The sequence below is a fragment of the Boleophthalmus pectinirostris genome, unplaced genomic scaffold (genome assembly GCF_026225935.1).
Source record: "Boleophthalmus pectinirostris isolate CB_2022bp ecotype Guang Dong unplaced genomic scaffold, ASM2622593v1 HiC_scaffold_6, whole genome shotgun sequence".
In the NCBI taxonomy this organism is placed as follows: domain Eukaryota; kingdom Metazoa; phylum Chordata; class Actinopteri; order Gobiiformes; family Gobiidae; genus Boleophthalmus; species Boleophthalmus pectinirostris.
In genome coordinates this window covers 23,101,736-23,117,239 of record NW_026571447.1, presented here as the reverse complement: position 1 = coordinate 23,117,239, position 15,504 = coordinate 23,101,736, and the positions used below count along the sequence as shown (strand labels likewise).

The 15,504-nt window shown below is 38.8% G+C and overlaps 1 protein-coding gene across 1 annotated transcript in view; it reads left to right on the top strand.

Annotated features, from left to right (window-relative positions):
* Nucleotides 1–13,940, top strand: part of nrsn1 (neurensin 1) — a 116,173-nt gene extending 102,233 nt beyond the window's left edge. Inside the window, exons 9-13 of the mRNA XM_020937096.2 lie at nt 11,576–11,694; nt 11,768–11,860; nt 11,933–12,051; nt 12,144–12,331; nt 12,400–13,940. Of these exons, the coding sequence (XP_020792755.1) occupies nt 11,596–11,694; nt 11,768–11,860; nt 11,933–12,051; nt 12,144–12,331; nt 12,400–12,503 (603 nt within the window). The 5' untranslated portion in view covers nt 11,576–11,595 and the 3' untranslated portion in view covers nt 12,504–13,940. The remainder of the gene's footprint in view (nt 1–11,575; nt 11,695–11,767; nt 11,861–11,932; nt 12,052–12,143; nt 12,332–12,399) is intronic.
* The last annotated feature ends 1,564 nt before the right edge of the window (nt 13,941–15,504 follow it).

Below are 15,504 nucleotides of genomic sequence, written 5' to 3'. Positions count from 1 at the left end.
AGGCTGCTGATACGACTGATACCGCCTGGCTGCTCTGTCTGTGTTTGTGAATAGTGAAAAGAAAAAAAAAAGGTGCCTCATTTTAACTGCGCATTAAGCTTCATTACCATTAACTCATGACCAAATAGCACAGTTAAAATGCCATAATGGAAAATGAATGGAACTGGGATGGAAATTTAGTGGGTGCCAAAAAATACAACTAAGGATTGGTGTGTATATGTGCATAAAGAACCCAATCTGACAGGGATTGCTTAATAAACCATCACTTGTCACTATAAAAACAAGTTTAATATAGGTGGAGTTTAAAAATTCTTTGGCTCAATAAACTTTTACTATGACTATAAGACTCCATAAAGACATTAAAATCACACATAGTTTTCCTCATGGCATATGGACTCTTATTGTATTTCTCAGTGCGTATTGGCCTGCTGATAGCAAACAGAAGCCAATCTTCCTTCCTGTGGCCAACCTATTAGGTGGACTTCTTGGTGTGTTTTGACCTACTAACATTATAGGTACCGTACTACATGCAGCCACAACTTTGTAAGTATGTATGTGTACACAGTGCATCTGGTGAACATAATTATTTTGAAACATGCGCATTCTCCTTGCTGATCTTAGAAACTATAAAGACCTAAAACAAAAGCTATAGTCCTATAATGCCGGGGCTTCACTCCTATGGGCAAATAATTGAATGGGACTCTGCTAAGTCCATTTCTTTTCCTCCATATCCATCTAAATCTCTCTCCACTTTCCTCCCTGTCTCCTCTCCTCTTGTTTTCCTCATTCCTTGTGCTTTTCTATCTATCCAACTCTCCTTCTCAGTCCTGTCTCTAATATCTCCCCTGCAGCCATTTTCAGGGGGACTACATGAAGGGAAGCAATCTTAGATTTATTTTACCTCCAATTTCCAATTTGAGAGACCCCTGCTGCTGGAGGCGAATCTTCAGTGCGCCTGATGTGAGTCATCTTGTTAAATTAAAGCCGCTAAGAAAAAAAGCAAATATTTCAATGGCTCTGTGTGTATCTAAATAGCGACCAGAACACAATCCTGGCTGGAGCATGGGGCGGCATGCATCACTAACCATCACGACTTTATGGGCTACGATTCATGGTCCATTAGAGCGCCGCTCCCTTATGACACCAGGGCTAACATGATTGAAAAAGACTCAAACTCAGGCTAATACAGAAGTAGGCCCAGAGCTACAAAGTCATGAAAACCATCCACTTGTGTGCCACAGTATAAAGCAAATGGCCTCTATGTGACTAGAATCCCCTTAAATAGGAATCACAAGATATAGACTCTGAGATTATAGCACAGAGCTTTTGTTTATCTATTTTCTATGCATGATTTAATAAGAAGAGCCACTTTAAATGTGCATATAGTATAAGTAACTCAATTGTGTGCACAATGTCCACAGCCTAGTGGCAGCATTTAATAGTCCAGCCACATTTATACTTCAGTGTACTTATTGTGCCAGTTCCAAACCTACATAAATGAAATACAACTCAGTCTAATTCAAGTCACAACTTTTCTGTAGCCAATAATATTTTTGCAATGGAAGACAGCTAAAATTCATATTATTAAAATTTTGGTTTTACATGTTATATAGCAGGTTTTGGGATCATGTCACCAATAGAAATGACTGATGATTTACCTTTTGGATATTTCTTGGAAAAATACCATGTAATCATTAGGAAATTATAGCTCTTGCCTCCCATCTGGCAGTATGACATCATCACAATCTAGATTCTGAAAACCACCAATACCAGAAAAAATCCCACAGTTTGCCAAATGGTCTCATGGATCTCATAAAATAGAAATAACAAAATACACTCCAAGATTACACTCTTTCTATGTAACTCACACTTTCTCTGGGCCTATTATGACAAATATGATTGCATAATGTGTTGCCTGGCCTTGTGACATATATCTTCTTCACACTGGATCCCCTGCCTGTCGCTTTCAGCAGTTACACTGAGAATGGAATATCCTCTGGCCCTTTTGTGCTGCCCACAAAATAAAGCCACATCTATTCTTCCCAAATGTCCCTTTGATACTCCATTACGGACAAAAAGAATCCTGTCTGCCATGTAGTCTCCATATGTCCATTTTCAAATCCGCACACTATTGCTCTTGATCTGACAAAAAACAGTCTCTCTCTATGCTTCTTATACACTGTACTCAACACGCAGCCCTCTATTCCCCGTCCTAAAGCCCGGAGACAGGTGTTGGATTAGCTTTCTGGAAGAAAAGAGCTCATCTCCTTTGATAGGAGTTGAGCTGGCCTGGAGAGCGAGGGGAGGCAGGTGCACCACGAGACCAGACTGGGAGTGCCATGTGTGTAAGTGTGTGTATGTATACTGTATGTGTGTGTGAGAGGGAGGGAGAAGGAGGCAGCCCGTGGTCTATTGAATTTTAGGGAGAAAAAGGGGCCCTCTTGGCAGCAGTGGCTTGTGTAATTGGAGAGCTTGGAGTGAAGGCCAGGAGTGAAGCATGGCTGCCTGTCGTCATGTGGCGACAGTTGCACTGTTCCTCAGTCAGTCTGTGCTCACTGTATACATGCAAATCCAACACGCTCCAGTGGGTCAACTTTGAAAAGTGTCCTATTAGATGGAGTGGTGCTTGTAGTGGTCTAGTATGGAAAATAATGTGGAGCACATAGTATCTATAACCATAATTTACCTTTATGACAGCAATATTTTATCTGAATGTCAAATGTTCAAAGTCCTAAATCACATTATTTAGTGAGTACTAAAAGAGAAACTCCCTGACTTACAGGCCTCTGTTCAAGGTGAGCTAATAGTTGCTGGTATGGGGTTTTGTTAACAACTGAAAGATAATGACAATAATGAAAAAATAATAGTGTATTATTATTATTATTATTAAGAGTAAATATGTTAACGTGGCTCTAATTACTCAGTCCAATGCAAAAAGCCAGGTAAAAAGGTTATAGTGTTTGGTCGAGAACAGTTGACAATTAAGCTAAATCAGTATGAGGATTTGAAGATTTCCTACACTAAACTCAGAAAAGAAAACAACAACAACAACAACAACAACAGCTTTTTTAAACATGTTTAGAGTATTGTGGTTTGTAAACCCAATCCCTGCTCTTTGGGAGGTGTCGTCTTTCTTATCTTTTAATAAAACAAGGCTATATTTCCACATTTATTGCAGCCTAAAGCTGTAAATACCCATCCCTCATCATTGCCATAGCCGCTGCCTATTGCAGGTGTTTTGTGGATACGATCTCCATAATTGTCCCAAATGTGCATGTTCTTTCCAAAGCCAAGCTGTGCGGCTGTATCCACAGTAACAGCAAAGGCAAAGGAGGCCTCTTCCACATGCTTTTGTTCTTAAGGACTTCCCTTGGAGACCGTCTGCTGGATCACCATGGGACTGTCTCTGCGTCACCCTCCCTCCTCTTTCTGTACATCTAACCCACTCACAAAGAGCAGAGAAAAAGCACTGTGAAAAAGAAAGTGGTTAAGAGCAAGACAAGCGTATTTAATCCTCCAAATGGGCGTCTTTTCATTCAAATTGTTTACACAGAGAATAAAACAAAAGAAGCAGGACGCGGTGTAGCACAGTGGTGAGGGCTGAAAGAGGCAGTGCTATCAGCCGGCTGCATCCTGTGACTGCAGACTCTGTGGAGGGGTTGGATTCTAACTCTCGTTTATTTTAAATACACTTAAAGCATATTATAAATTATCCATCTCCTTAAAGACTTGTGTATTTCCTTTACATTTAAATACATAGTTTGGGTGACATATCCAAAATCGTCTTCTGCAATTACATTTGAATTAATAGTTAATTCGGGGGATTAGCTGTATTCACTTATCTATTTTTCACCTCATCTAAGCAGGACACAAACAAATGTAAGTGAAATCAGGACTAAATAAAGCTTCAGTAACTTTATAGCCCAATAGTTGTAGTACTTGCCCCTCCTTTTGAAAAACTGCATTAGTTTACACATGACTATTTGTTCCTCTTGTAATTACCCAGGACAGTTGCTGTTGCTAAATGTCTATTCAGCCCATTCGAAGCCAATTTGAAGACCAGACAAAAGTTGCCAAAAGCTAGATTCTGCTGCAGTCATTATCTTACATCAGTAATTTAGGAAACAAAAGCGTTTTTTGGTGAAGCACCTCAACGGTTTGCCCTGTGTATCACAAAAAGCTGGTGTGTGTGCATGTGCGTGTGTATGTTTGTGTGCGTGCGTGCGTGCGTGTGTGTGAGTCTGCAGGGTGTGATCCGGCTTGATTAATTGCTGTTAAGTGCGTTGCTCATAAGTGATGTTGTGCCTGGAGAGCTCACAGAGACTATTAGAGCCCGGACCCATACATCAACCCCTATAGACCTGTGACTGATGACCACTCAACCCAAATGTTGGAAATGGCCCCATTCAAATTATTATGGGAGAGTGGAGGATCACACACAGACACACCACAACTGCACAACTGACTGCTCATTGTTTAGCTGCAAATTGTCTGGCTCTTCATCATACACCAAACTGGAGCTCACTGTAACCTAAAGGAGAAACCAGCCCTAAAGCCAAAGTGTATAAGGCAAAATATATTTAAAATAGAAAACATTAGGGGATTGGAAAAAATACAGTAGACGAGTAGTAACGAAATTATTTCTTTTGGACATAGTCTTAGCAAAGCAGTTTAAACTATTTTTTGTGATGTATTTATTTATATATTTTTTACCTCATCCCAACTCATTTCATCATTTCTTATGCAATGATAACATCTAATTTTTCATACTTAAAACCAAGATTAAAAGGTGTTTTTGTATGATCGATAGGCTCAATCTTTTTTCCAACACTACCTTAGCTCATTCAGAAAGGTTTTGCATGTATTCTTTGAGTGGCATTTACTTGTATGCATTTTCCTGTGAAAAGAAAACATCTTACTCCACTGTGAAAGCAAATTGCCTCATGTTATGGTGTTTATATTGTTGTAGAAATACATGTAAAGTCCCATTGTACTCTTGTCAGCGTCTCCTGTACCTTGGAATATTAAAGTACCTAATCTGTTTAGAAGTCCCCAGCTGTGCCTTTACCATGAGAACATAATTGTCTATATAACCCTGAAGCGCCTTACTTTGTTAATAAATGATTACAGGAGAAATAACCAGTGCTTTCTCATAACTGGATTTGTTGAAGGCCAAATAAAACTGATGGCCCAAAGCTACAGTCTTATTACTCTATATGCATGTCATTAGTTATGGCCAGCAAGTGTGGGATTACAGTCCCATTTGTTTGGACTAAATGTAAACATGCTGTTGTAATCTAAACAAAAAAGTACATACTATTAGAGGTGAGGTAATAGATAAGATTTATAATGCTTTTAATGCTGTTTCTGTTGTGGTTGGATGATGTGGGTAAATAGATATTGTGAAAGTGGCCAGATGGACTCAATTATTCTGTTTTCTTTTTGAAATTGTACACTGTTGATACTTTTATTTATTTTGTTAATCCTTAATACTTTTTAAAGTATACGTTACTCTTTTGTGCCAACCAAAAATTTAAAAACTGAAGTAGTTTTAGAACTGGTTTTAGATTTTAACACAAAAATGTTTAAATGTATACATCATATTTGTGAATGTGTATTACTTATGAATTTTGAAGGGTATTTTTAGATGATATTTGTGAACAACTGGTTTCCTCAACACAATTTGTTGCTATTTTAAACTAAATACATTTACTTTTGACCAAAAATATGGGGTGAGATATTTTACATTTTTGTTCTAATATTTCTGACAGTACTACTGTATGTGGTTGGTAGTAACACATGTTGTTGCCAGGTCCAAGTCAACACAGCTATTACTTTAGCAGCTTTGTCTGTTGCAGAAAGAGCGTTTCCAATGAGGCGACACACAGTCAGTGGTTTATGAAATACAGCATAGCTCAAGTGGAAAGTCCAGGCTTCCAGCTCTATGTGGCACTATGACACATGAATCAATAAGATGAAGAATGGACAACAGCACCCAGGCAGGGTTCCAGAGATGGATGGATGGTGTGTTCCTCCCTCCCATCTATCATAAAGTAAAAATACTAACGACACATGGGGCTGATTGAGAAAGTAGATTAGGAATAAATTAAGGTGCAAAACCAATGCTACATCAACAAATTAGATGTGGACAGTCAATTTATTTTAGTTATTCAATTCAAAGTAATTCAGTATAGATTGCTTAGACTGACAAGTTGAAATTTCTAGGCATTTAAATGGCAATTATTATATAACAGGAACTAAAAATATATATTGAATAAATCAACTTGTCATCACATTCAAAGACCAAACATACTTAGAAATACCTTACTGTAAAAAACTGTGAACATTTTTCTTGGAACTGATCAACAGTGTTTTAGGATCACAGTTGTGAGTATTTTTTTGTTTTTTGTTTTTTTTTTCAAAATTGTTTGATGTTTTGTGAAGATAAATGCTTCAGTTTTTATTGCATATTACAATGTCAATTCACCTGGCAAAACACGTTGTTGCTTTGTTGCTGCAGAGCTCATAGTGGCCAGTAGATGTCAGCACAGTAAACATTTGTAGTACTGTGTGAATGACAGTTGTATAAGAAGTCACTGTTATTGACAACAACTTAAGTGATGTGTTGTGAAAAAAATCCCTAACAGAATATAGAGCAAAGTTTCAGATGAACTTTTAAACCAAAAGTTGTTTCTTGTGTCGTGACATTTGTGCACCCCATCAAGCCCCTATGGAATAAATAAATAAATGAAAGTCTGTATGACTCAGATGCCTCTCAGAATAGTGCATGGTGTGACTGTTGAGCACCGGGAGCACACCTGAGCAGCCTGAGCAGTAGTAGTATGCCCATGCATATGTAACACTGCTTCCATCAGTTCCGGTCACGACGGAGACGCTCATTACGTCAGAATATGGCTGCCATGTCAAAGCTAATGTAGGTCACCCTGTCCTGCATATACCTCACTCCAGTCCATTTGGGCTTTCAATACTGTGTCATTTGAGTGCTTTGTTTGTGTGTTCTTTCTGACTTTGTTACTCAGCAGCAATAGATAGAGGGGCCAATGGCACCTATTGGCAGCCTTGCTTCTCTTAGTCTTCCCCAGGGCGCTTGTCCACAAAACTGTAAAACTATATGTGTTATTTATTATTAGTCAAAGTATTACTGTGGAGCTGTATTACTGTGTACTAAACTAAATCATCTATATTATTTTTTTTAATATAAAAAAACGGCACCACAATTTAAATGATCAATCACCCACTAAGTCATTCATCCCCAGTGAAGCATAAAAATGTGACTGATGTAGACGGCAATAGAACCAGGAGCATCCTTTTTTATAGTGGGTGTGGCATGCCCTCAGTGCAAATGTCCTATTGTTTCTTTGCTCTCTCACTAATAATGTCCCCTGATCCCCCCCACCCAATCTCTATTTCCCTCTAATGAGCTGCGGTCTGTTATCAGCCATTACAGGAAGCCTGATTATCCAACTGACATTCTGCACACGCTCACAGAGAACTTCCTGAAGGTGACCTTTCGCTGTTGCCATAGAAACCGCCTCTATCTCGCCCGCTCTCCTTTCTCTCTCTCTGCTTGGAGATATTTAGCTTGTACACAGAGAGGAGAGACAGAGCAATAACAGGGAATTTTCTAGAGAACAAGAATGCATTAGTATGCTGCCAAGTGATAGAGAGATAGCACAAGGGCTTATGATTAGAGAAGCAGGGAAGAGAGACGAGATTATTTGAAAATATGTGTCTGTCAGTGTTACCAGATAATCAATGATAACACCTACAATAAATTAAATAAAGGTTTGCTACTTTATTTTAGTCACTCTCAAGACAAAAAAATACAAAATCAATGAATAAAAAATCATCACCTGTTTGAAATAGCCTAAGCAAATAGGCAAGGATTTCCTGAATAATCACAGCATGCTCAGTAATATTGCCCAAAATTAGGTCAGCAAACAACCTGAATTCACTGGTTGATTTATTTATTTATTTTTCCATCAGTGGATCTTTTTCTTCCCAGATGGAACTGACATATTCCAAGATGACAATGCCAGAATTAATCAGGCAACATGAGGCATGGGTTTCACACATGGATTGGCCTCCGCACAGTGTACACATTTGCTGTGGCATTATTTCAGTAAGTCCAAAGTTACATTTACCTTGTATTGAATGATACTGTAGTGATGATAGGAGAGTCTGACCACTTCTCCTGTACATGACAACAAGTATTTGATTCTTTATGGGGTTATTTGCGTTGCTTAGTGAAAGTTGCCACTCTGTTTGGGGGATTATGTGTTATGTGTGTTATGATTCTCCTTTCCCTTTTTAGTGTTGCCAGCTGTCAGTTTATTTGATTTTTATGTAGCTGTTGTTCTCAAAATTTTCACACCAAGTACCACCTGAGAAAATATTCAACTCCTTATTATCACCAGGTCTAAACTAGCCAGGTTGGCGCCACCTAGTGCCTCCGCTCAATTTCTTTTCTCTCTAGTGACTAAGTCAGGAATCTGAATACACTAGACGGTTTGCAAGAACCCTGGCAGTTGTACACCGCGCACCGTCCAATCATCGAAGAGCTGTGAAGCCATGACGTCAAATTCAAGCACCTGTCTGGATCTCTTTTGTGGTACAGCACAACAGTAAACAAAGCAGTCGAGATGGATGCAGACAAAGTCATTCATTTTGTGTTGGCAACAATTCCAGAGATTGAGGATTTAAATCTGGAACAAAGAGAATGTTTGGTGACTTTTATCAAGGTGAAAGACGTTATTGCCCTTCTTCCTACGGGATTTGGCGCATTACATATGTCATGACCAAATAGCAGCAATTGGTTAAATGAAAAAAGTACCCGCCTACCGTCGAGCGAGCGAATCCTAACGCTGCAAGGTCAGGCTGATGAATCAGGCTAGGTGTAAACCAGCTCAAAACCAATATCATACCAGGTCTAATTTAGGTCTAAACCAGGCCTAAAACAGGACTACAACATAAACAAACATACATGCTCTAGAATGATCAAAATACACTCTAAATTAAACAAATACAGCACGGACCTTGCATACCACCTGATGCAACCCAGGGACCACAGTTTGAGAGCCAATATACTATGGATACTATGACCTATGTTTCCACTCAGTGATGTAGACCAACATATACGTCAACCATGCGTGAGCGTATCTTGTGTGTACATAGTAACCTGCTTGACCGTTGCTTCAGTCCACAGGGGTTTGCCTTCTTTCCCCATGTGCACCTCAGGTTCCTCCCATGCATCAACAGTGACTATTACAACATACCAAGAGCACTGTCTATGCAGTTCAGGAGTTTTGGTATCATTTAGCTTTTTTTTTTTTTTTTTTGATTGCACTATAATTTTGTTGCTTATTAGGTGGAAGAATACACTTGAATACACTTCACAAATGTATGTATCCCTCTTAGGCTTGTCTGTCTTTTGCATTTAGTACGTCTAATATATTTAATTTAGACTACATATTCACATATTTTCCAATCTAAAATGTCCTATGCACATGTACTGGTCTATGTGTGTTTTAATGAATGGAAGTTCACAAAAAGCACTCTTCTCTGATTGGTTTAAGGCGGGTTTCAAGTTTCATGCTGATGAGGTGTGTGGTACAACATCAGGTCATAGGCTTTGTCGAGTGTCTCAGAGGTGAAGACTAAGCCTAACTGTTTATGTCATTGTTTATAAGTAGCTTTTGTTTTCTGACCAACACATTCACACACATCATTTCGTATTTCATTCACTAAATCAGTCCTTTCACCTCTTATGCGTCACTGCCTCTTGAATTGTCTACTTTGAGTGACATTGCGCTCACCTAATCGTTCCAACTTCCTCCTCATCTCGGTCTTTGGTTATTTATATTCGCCACTGAATCATACGTTGCCAAGGATATCACGCGTGCGCAGTGGAGACTGAGAGAGGAAATCTGAATCATCGGTGGAAGCGGAGATGGGGAGACAGTGGAAGAGGGGGGTGATCGTAGAGTGATGGGAGCCGGCTGAGGAAACAACAGCGAGCGATCACTCTCCAGGCTGGTAATGACAGGTACATTACATTGCGATTGTTTTAATGAATGCTGGATAATTGTGCATTGTTATACTAGCCTATTTTGTATTTGTGGTGAACCAGGTTTATCAGTGCGCTCGTTGTCGCGCCGCGCATCTGGAGTGCGCTGTGTCCAAACGTTGTGCGTAAAAGACGCTCTGACCTTTCATTTGGTTCTTATTGCCATTAACTCACAAATGCTTGTTTGCACTTGCTGTTTCTCTTGTAGGTTATGGCAGGCTTGAATTAAAGTTGCTCACAGTGGTTTACGTCATTGTCTACAATTTGCAATATTTTCCCCTGGCATCGTTAAATAAATTGCTGTCACCATTAATAGGCTATGAATTCATCTTCTTGAACTGCGTTGTGCGCTTGGACGATGCTATATAGAATTATTCAGAATGGCGTCACATATTACGTATGGTCTCTGTGTGTTTGGTACTACACTAGCAGAGGTCGCGAAGGTTACAGGTTTAAAAACAGTCGTACATTGTGCATATATTTACCGTAGAATAATTGCCATTTCTAAAGCACATGTAAGAAATCCGTCTATGCGTTTTGGTGATCTGTCTGGATTAAAAAAAGATACACCTGCTTGTTCACGTCACGTGACTCCATGACGCAAGTGGTTTGTGAGTAGGACTTTTGGTCTACCCATCCTAATGTGCAATGGTGGATTATAGTTTGGATGTAATCTTATTCTGTACATATTTCACATTATTATATCAGCAGATAGTTGTGAACCATGCCTTTGTTTTTGGAACAAGAATTACAAACTAACACAGTTAAGATTACTTGTCTTTAATTGACAGAGGGCAAACCTTTAATGCATGCCCATATGGCCACTCACTCTACAGAGTATAACGCACACTTTTGACTGAGACTGTTATATCCAAAAGACGACCAGTGAGTAATGAACAGCTTGTAAACAAAGCTACTTCTTGCAGAATGTCTGTCTGCCAAGAAAGTCCCACTCATCAACATCTCACTCTGAGTTTTTCCACTATCAGAGACTCACAAGACTTACAAGCCAATACTAAAGGAAATCGTAACAAGACAACAGTTCATCCTGAAACTTTCTGTTAACTTAACAGCTCATATCACAAATCTACAATTATATTTTACGTATATTTTCCTGACACTAAAAAGGTCGAATTCTTCTACTTAATCCATGCCTGCCCACAAAGCACAACTGTGTATATTCAGAGCATTTGTAGAGGAAGAAACAACAGTATGCCGCCAGCCATAGCTATATTGGCGCTGTAGTGGCAGAAAATGTAATATTCCATGGTTTATTTGATAGAAGCAGACAAAAGGAATGCATCATTAATCTCAATGTACTGAGGCAGCCATCCCCTCAGTACTGTGTTATGTAACAGACAGCAAGTATCTCAGACTCTGGGACTGGGACTGTTTACCAGTGGCACTATTCATCAATACAAAATGTTGATAAAATGTACTTCTTTGACAACAATGTGTACTCTTCTATTGATCTGTTTGTGTCTGCAGCAGATCGACAGATGTGAAGGATGACGTCCTGCACAGAGATCTGTGGATCCGACTACACAGACCCAGCCCAAACCACAGGCCACTGTCAGCAGTATGGAGTCCGATCTTACCTACATCAGGTACAAATGGTCGATATGTGCCCTGCAATGCTGAGCTCAGGTTTTATTGTAACATCAATTTGTCCAATGGTAGTTTTATGAGGAATGCACAGCTTCAATTTGGGAACGCGATGAAGATTTTCAGATTCAGAGATCGCCGAGCAGGTGGAGCTCTTTACTCTGGAAGGTAACGTTAAAGTCACATTTTTAAAATTATGGTTTTACGGTGAATTCTATTTACACACTGTGTCTGTCCCAGGTCTGTCTCGCGTTCGGAGCATTGGTCCTTTTTGCAGGCTTCATAGTGGTCCTGGTGGGTTATGCCACTCCAGCCAGGATTGAAGCTTTTGGTGAAGATGATCTCCTTTTCGTTGACAGGTATAGATGTTTCTCTGAAAAAAATGTCTTACAGAATTTTAAATATTTGCTTTCTATTACTTTGTGTTGTTTTTTAACCATGTTTTCAACAGCCAAGCAGTTAGCTTCAATCGAGCTCTGGATGTGTGCAAACTGACTGGAGCGATCCTGTTCTGTGTGGGAGGCACGTCTATGGCAGTGGGTCTTCTGTTGTCTGCTTTTGCTAAAGGCTACTCTAAAGAAGAACTGTATCTGCAGCAGAAGTTTAAAGAGAGACTGGCAGATCTGCATGCAACAGTTGGTAAGACTTTGTTCCAACATGGAAAACTAAAAAAGAAAACCTAAAACCTAAAGCTCTTTTTACTCCAGGGACTCCCATCATGAGAGCACCCACCCCAGGAGAAGGAAAAGTACCAGTCACACTATCCAAAGTCCAGAATATCCAGCCCTCCAATGCTAAAGCAGAGACCTGACACTGAGCTCCTGAAGTGGACCAGTGAAGTGTGTGAGGGGATGTTTGTGACTGAGTGCATTTCCTTTGAAAAGGTCAGCTTACATGACGACTAGTTCTGGGTTCACAACTAATAGGTTCCTTAAATCATGCTTATGTTTTTTATTTAAACCAAACAATGCCAAGAATACAAAGCACAATACAGCCTCTGAACTTTTTTAAAGACTTTTAGTGACTATTGTTAGTGCTAGATTGTAAAGCATAGAAAATAGGTAGACACATAAGTTGCACCCATTAATTCATACAAAAAGATGCAGTGAATTTAACTTATTGCAGTCACTTTTGCTAAGTTTTTGATGTGATTATTATTATATATATATTTTTTTTGGTAGTTCAGACAAATAGCTTAGTTTATTTTAGTTCAGTTTATTTGATGAGATGTAGAGAAACCTTAAGATCATAACAGAGATGCTTGCACTAGATTATAGCAAGATAGATAGCTTCCATTTGTAGTCTGTGGTTCCTGGCTTCATGAATGTGTGTATACAACTTGAAGTTAAGGATTTAACTACTCTCTTTGCGATTGCTGTTATTGGCCAATTGATCTTGTCTCTACCAATAATTCCTCAGACAAGAGTAATTGACTTGAACTGTGATGAAAGCAAAACAGACAGGTGTAGAATACAAAGGCCAGTTGCACAAATTAAGTTTGCTCATTCAATGGATATATAATCGTGTGCTAATAGTTTTAAGTCTGTAGTGAGTATGTGGAAAGTGAATACCCAAGTCGTATCACCTCCACAAATGTGTTACAAAACAAACAGCTCTGCAAGTTACAGCAGGTATGCTGTGTTCATTTTACGAAGCCTTCCTGCACTCACATAAGACTTGAAGCTGTATCATCTGTAATGCTAAACAAACACACATACAGACTTACCAAATAACATACATTTTGTCAAGGTTTCACATGCATAGTGGAAGAACATTTGATTCATGCTCTTTATATAGGCATTATTTCTTCCTTGTTTTTATTATATAGATGAAGTACACATGTGCAGTTATCACAGTGCCATATAAAGTTACAGTCCTCACCAGAAAAATACTGAGGCAATCTAACTGTGTGGTATGATTATGTAAGTTGACCTTTTAGGGTAAGTACTCTACTACCCTACTAATCCAAAATCCAGACCACATGGAAACCAGTCTTGTGTTTTAAACAGGAAACACTGTGTAATTTGGTTAGACAATGTTGTACCTAGGATACAGTTAAATTACAGCTGCAGAGGAAACAAAACAACACTTCATTCACCCATAATGAGAAATCAGTAGTTTGGTGTTCATGTAGTTCCTTGCTGTCTGTAGTGAGCTTTTTTAATCCTGTATTGGACCAAAGCTGAATCCAACTTTTCCTTCTCTTGAATAACTAAAAATCACTCAACAAACAAACAGAAGTTGTGTCCTGCACAAATGAAGAATAATATATGAAGAATAATATATTCATCAAATGCATAATATATTAAAACAGTGTCTATTTTTAAATGAACATGAAAAAATAAATTACTAACATCTCAACTTGTGTAAATCATGTTTGCAATTTCTGTCTTATTTATTTGAGCACTTACATAGCATTTTTTATTCACTCCTCCAGTCTATCTGACCACCACCAATTACTTACACACATGCCACATTTATACTAGGCAAGGTGGATGGAGTGTCTTGCATAAGGACACAACAACAGTACATGACACTGCTATTCTCAGCTGTCTTCCTTCCCAGTGCTAACCAGGCCCAACCAACTGAGCTTCTGAGATCAGACTGGATAGGGCATTCACAAGGTGGTATGGTCATGTATTAGGCCCGAGTTCAATGAATGCAATCAGGTTAGCTCATTTTACTTTTTGCGATTAGAGGGTATTTTGATTGATAATGTTAAAAACAATTTTCAAAGTTACTAACAATCCAGATGTTTCTAACTTTCAGCACAGCAAACTACACCTTCATTAGGCTGGAAGCACTATTGCAGTGTACCAGGGGAGTCATTTAGGAAAAAGGGATGCTGTTATTAACTACATACCCACCCACAGGCGTACTTTGAGGCTTGCAGGGGATCACACTGAATTGATAGTAACTCCACAAATAGCAGCGTACGGATCATCACCTCTATGAGTCACAGCGGATGGCCCTTGCTCCTTATGTCTTTCTCTCTTGCAGCAGCCATGATGTTGCCCCTGTGGGACATTGAGTCATAAAACAGCCGACAGCTCAGATGGTGAGCAGAGAGGCCGTGCACGGAATTAGATCAGACTTCACACTTTAGTTCACAGCCTTTCGTGGTGGGAGGCAGGTTACAGTTTTCTTCAACTCTTCATCATAGGAAAAATGCTATTAGGGTGAATGAAAGACGAGACGGACAAATATGAGGTAATCAGGCAATAGCATTGTGGCTACTGACAGATGAATATTACACAGTCAGTGCAACTATAAAAGGCTCAGCGGAATAGATACCAGGATACATATTAGTTGGTTGCATAAAGTGTTAAATTTTATTACAACCAGCTTTGACCATTCATACAGGGAAGGTGGTCATGATATTCCACCTGACCAATGTACTAAAATGGTGCAAATATACATCTTTTTATTTTGAGTATTAATATTCAAGTATCTATATTCCTTTGGTATTTTTAGTCTGGAATAAATTGGCTTGAATGTCAAGTACAAAGAGATCAGTGAGCCAGCTCCTATACATCATAGTAAAATTTGGCTGACCAGACTTAAGTACCTTTGTTTTAAATTGAGTGTTTTTATATTATATACTAAATATATGTGCTACTTTATTTATATAGTGTGTTCGTGTCACACATTTTATTTTATTTCCATGGATTTATTTTTCAAGTGCTTTCACACCAACACATTATAACAAAGATATAATAAAAATATTCTTGAAGGCATGTTTCTTAATTTTATTTTTGTATAAATATGAACTGTTTAGTTCATATTTAGCAACTTAACATTCATACATGTAG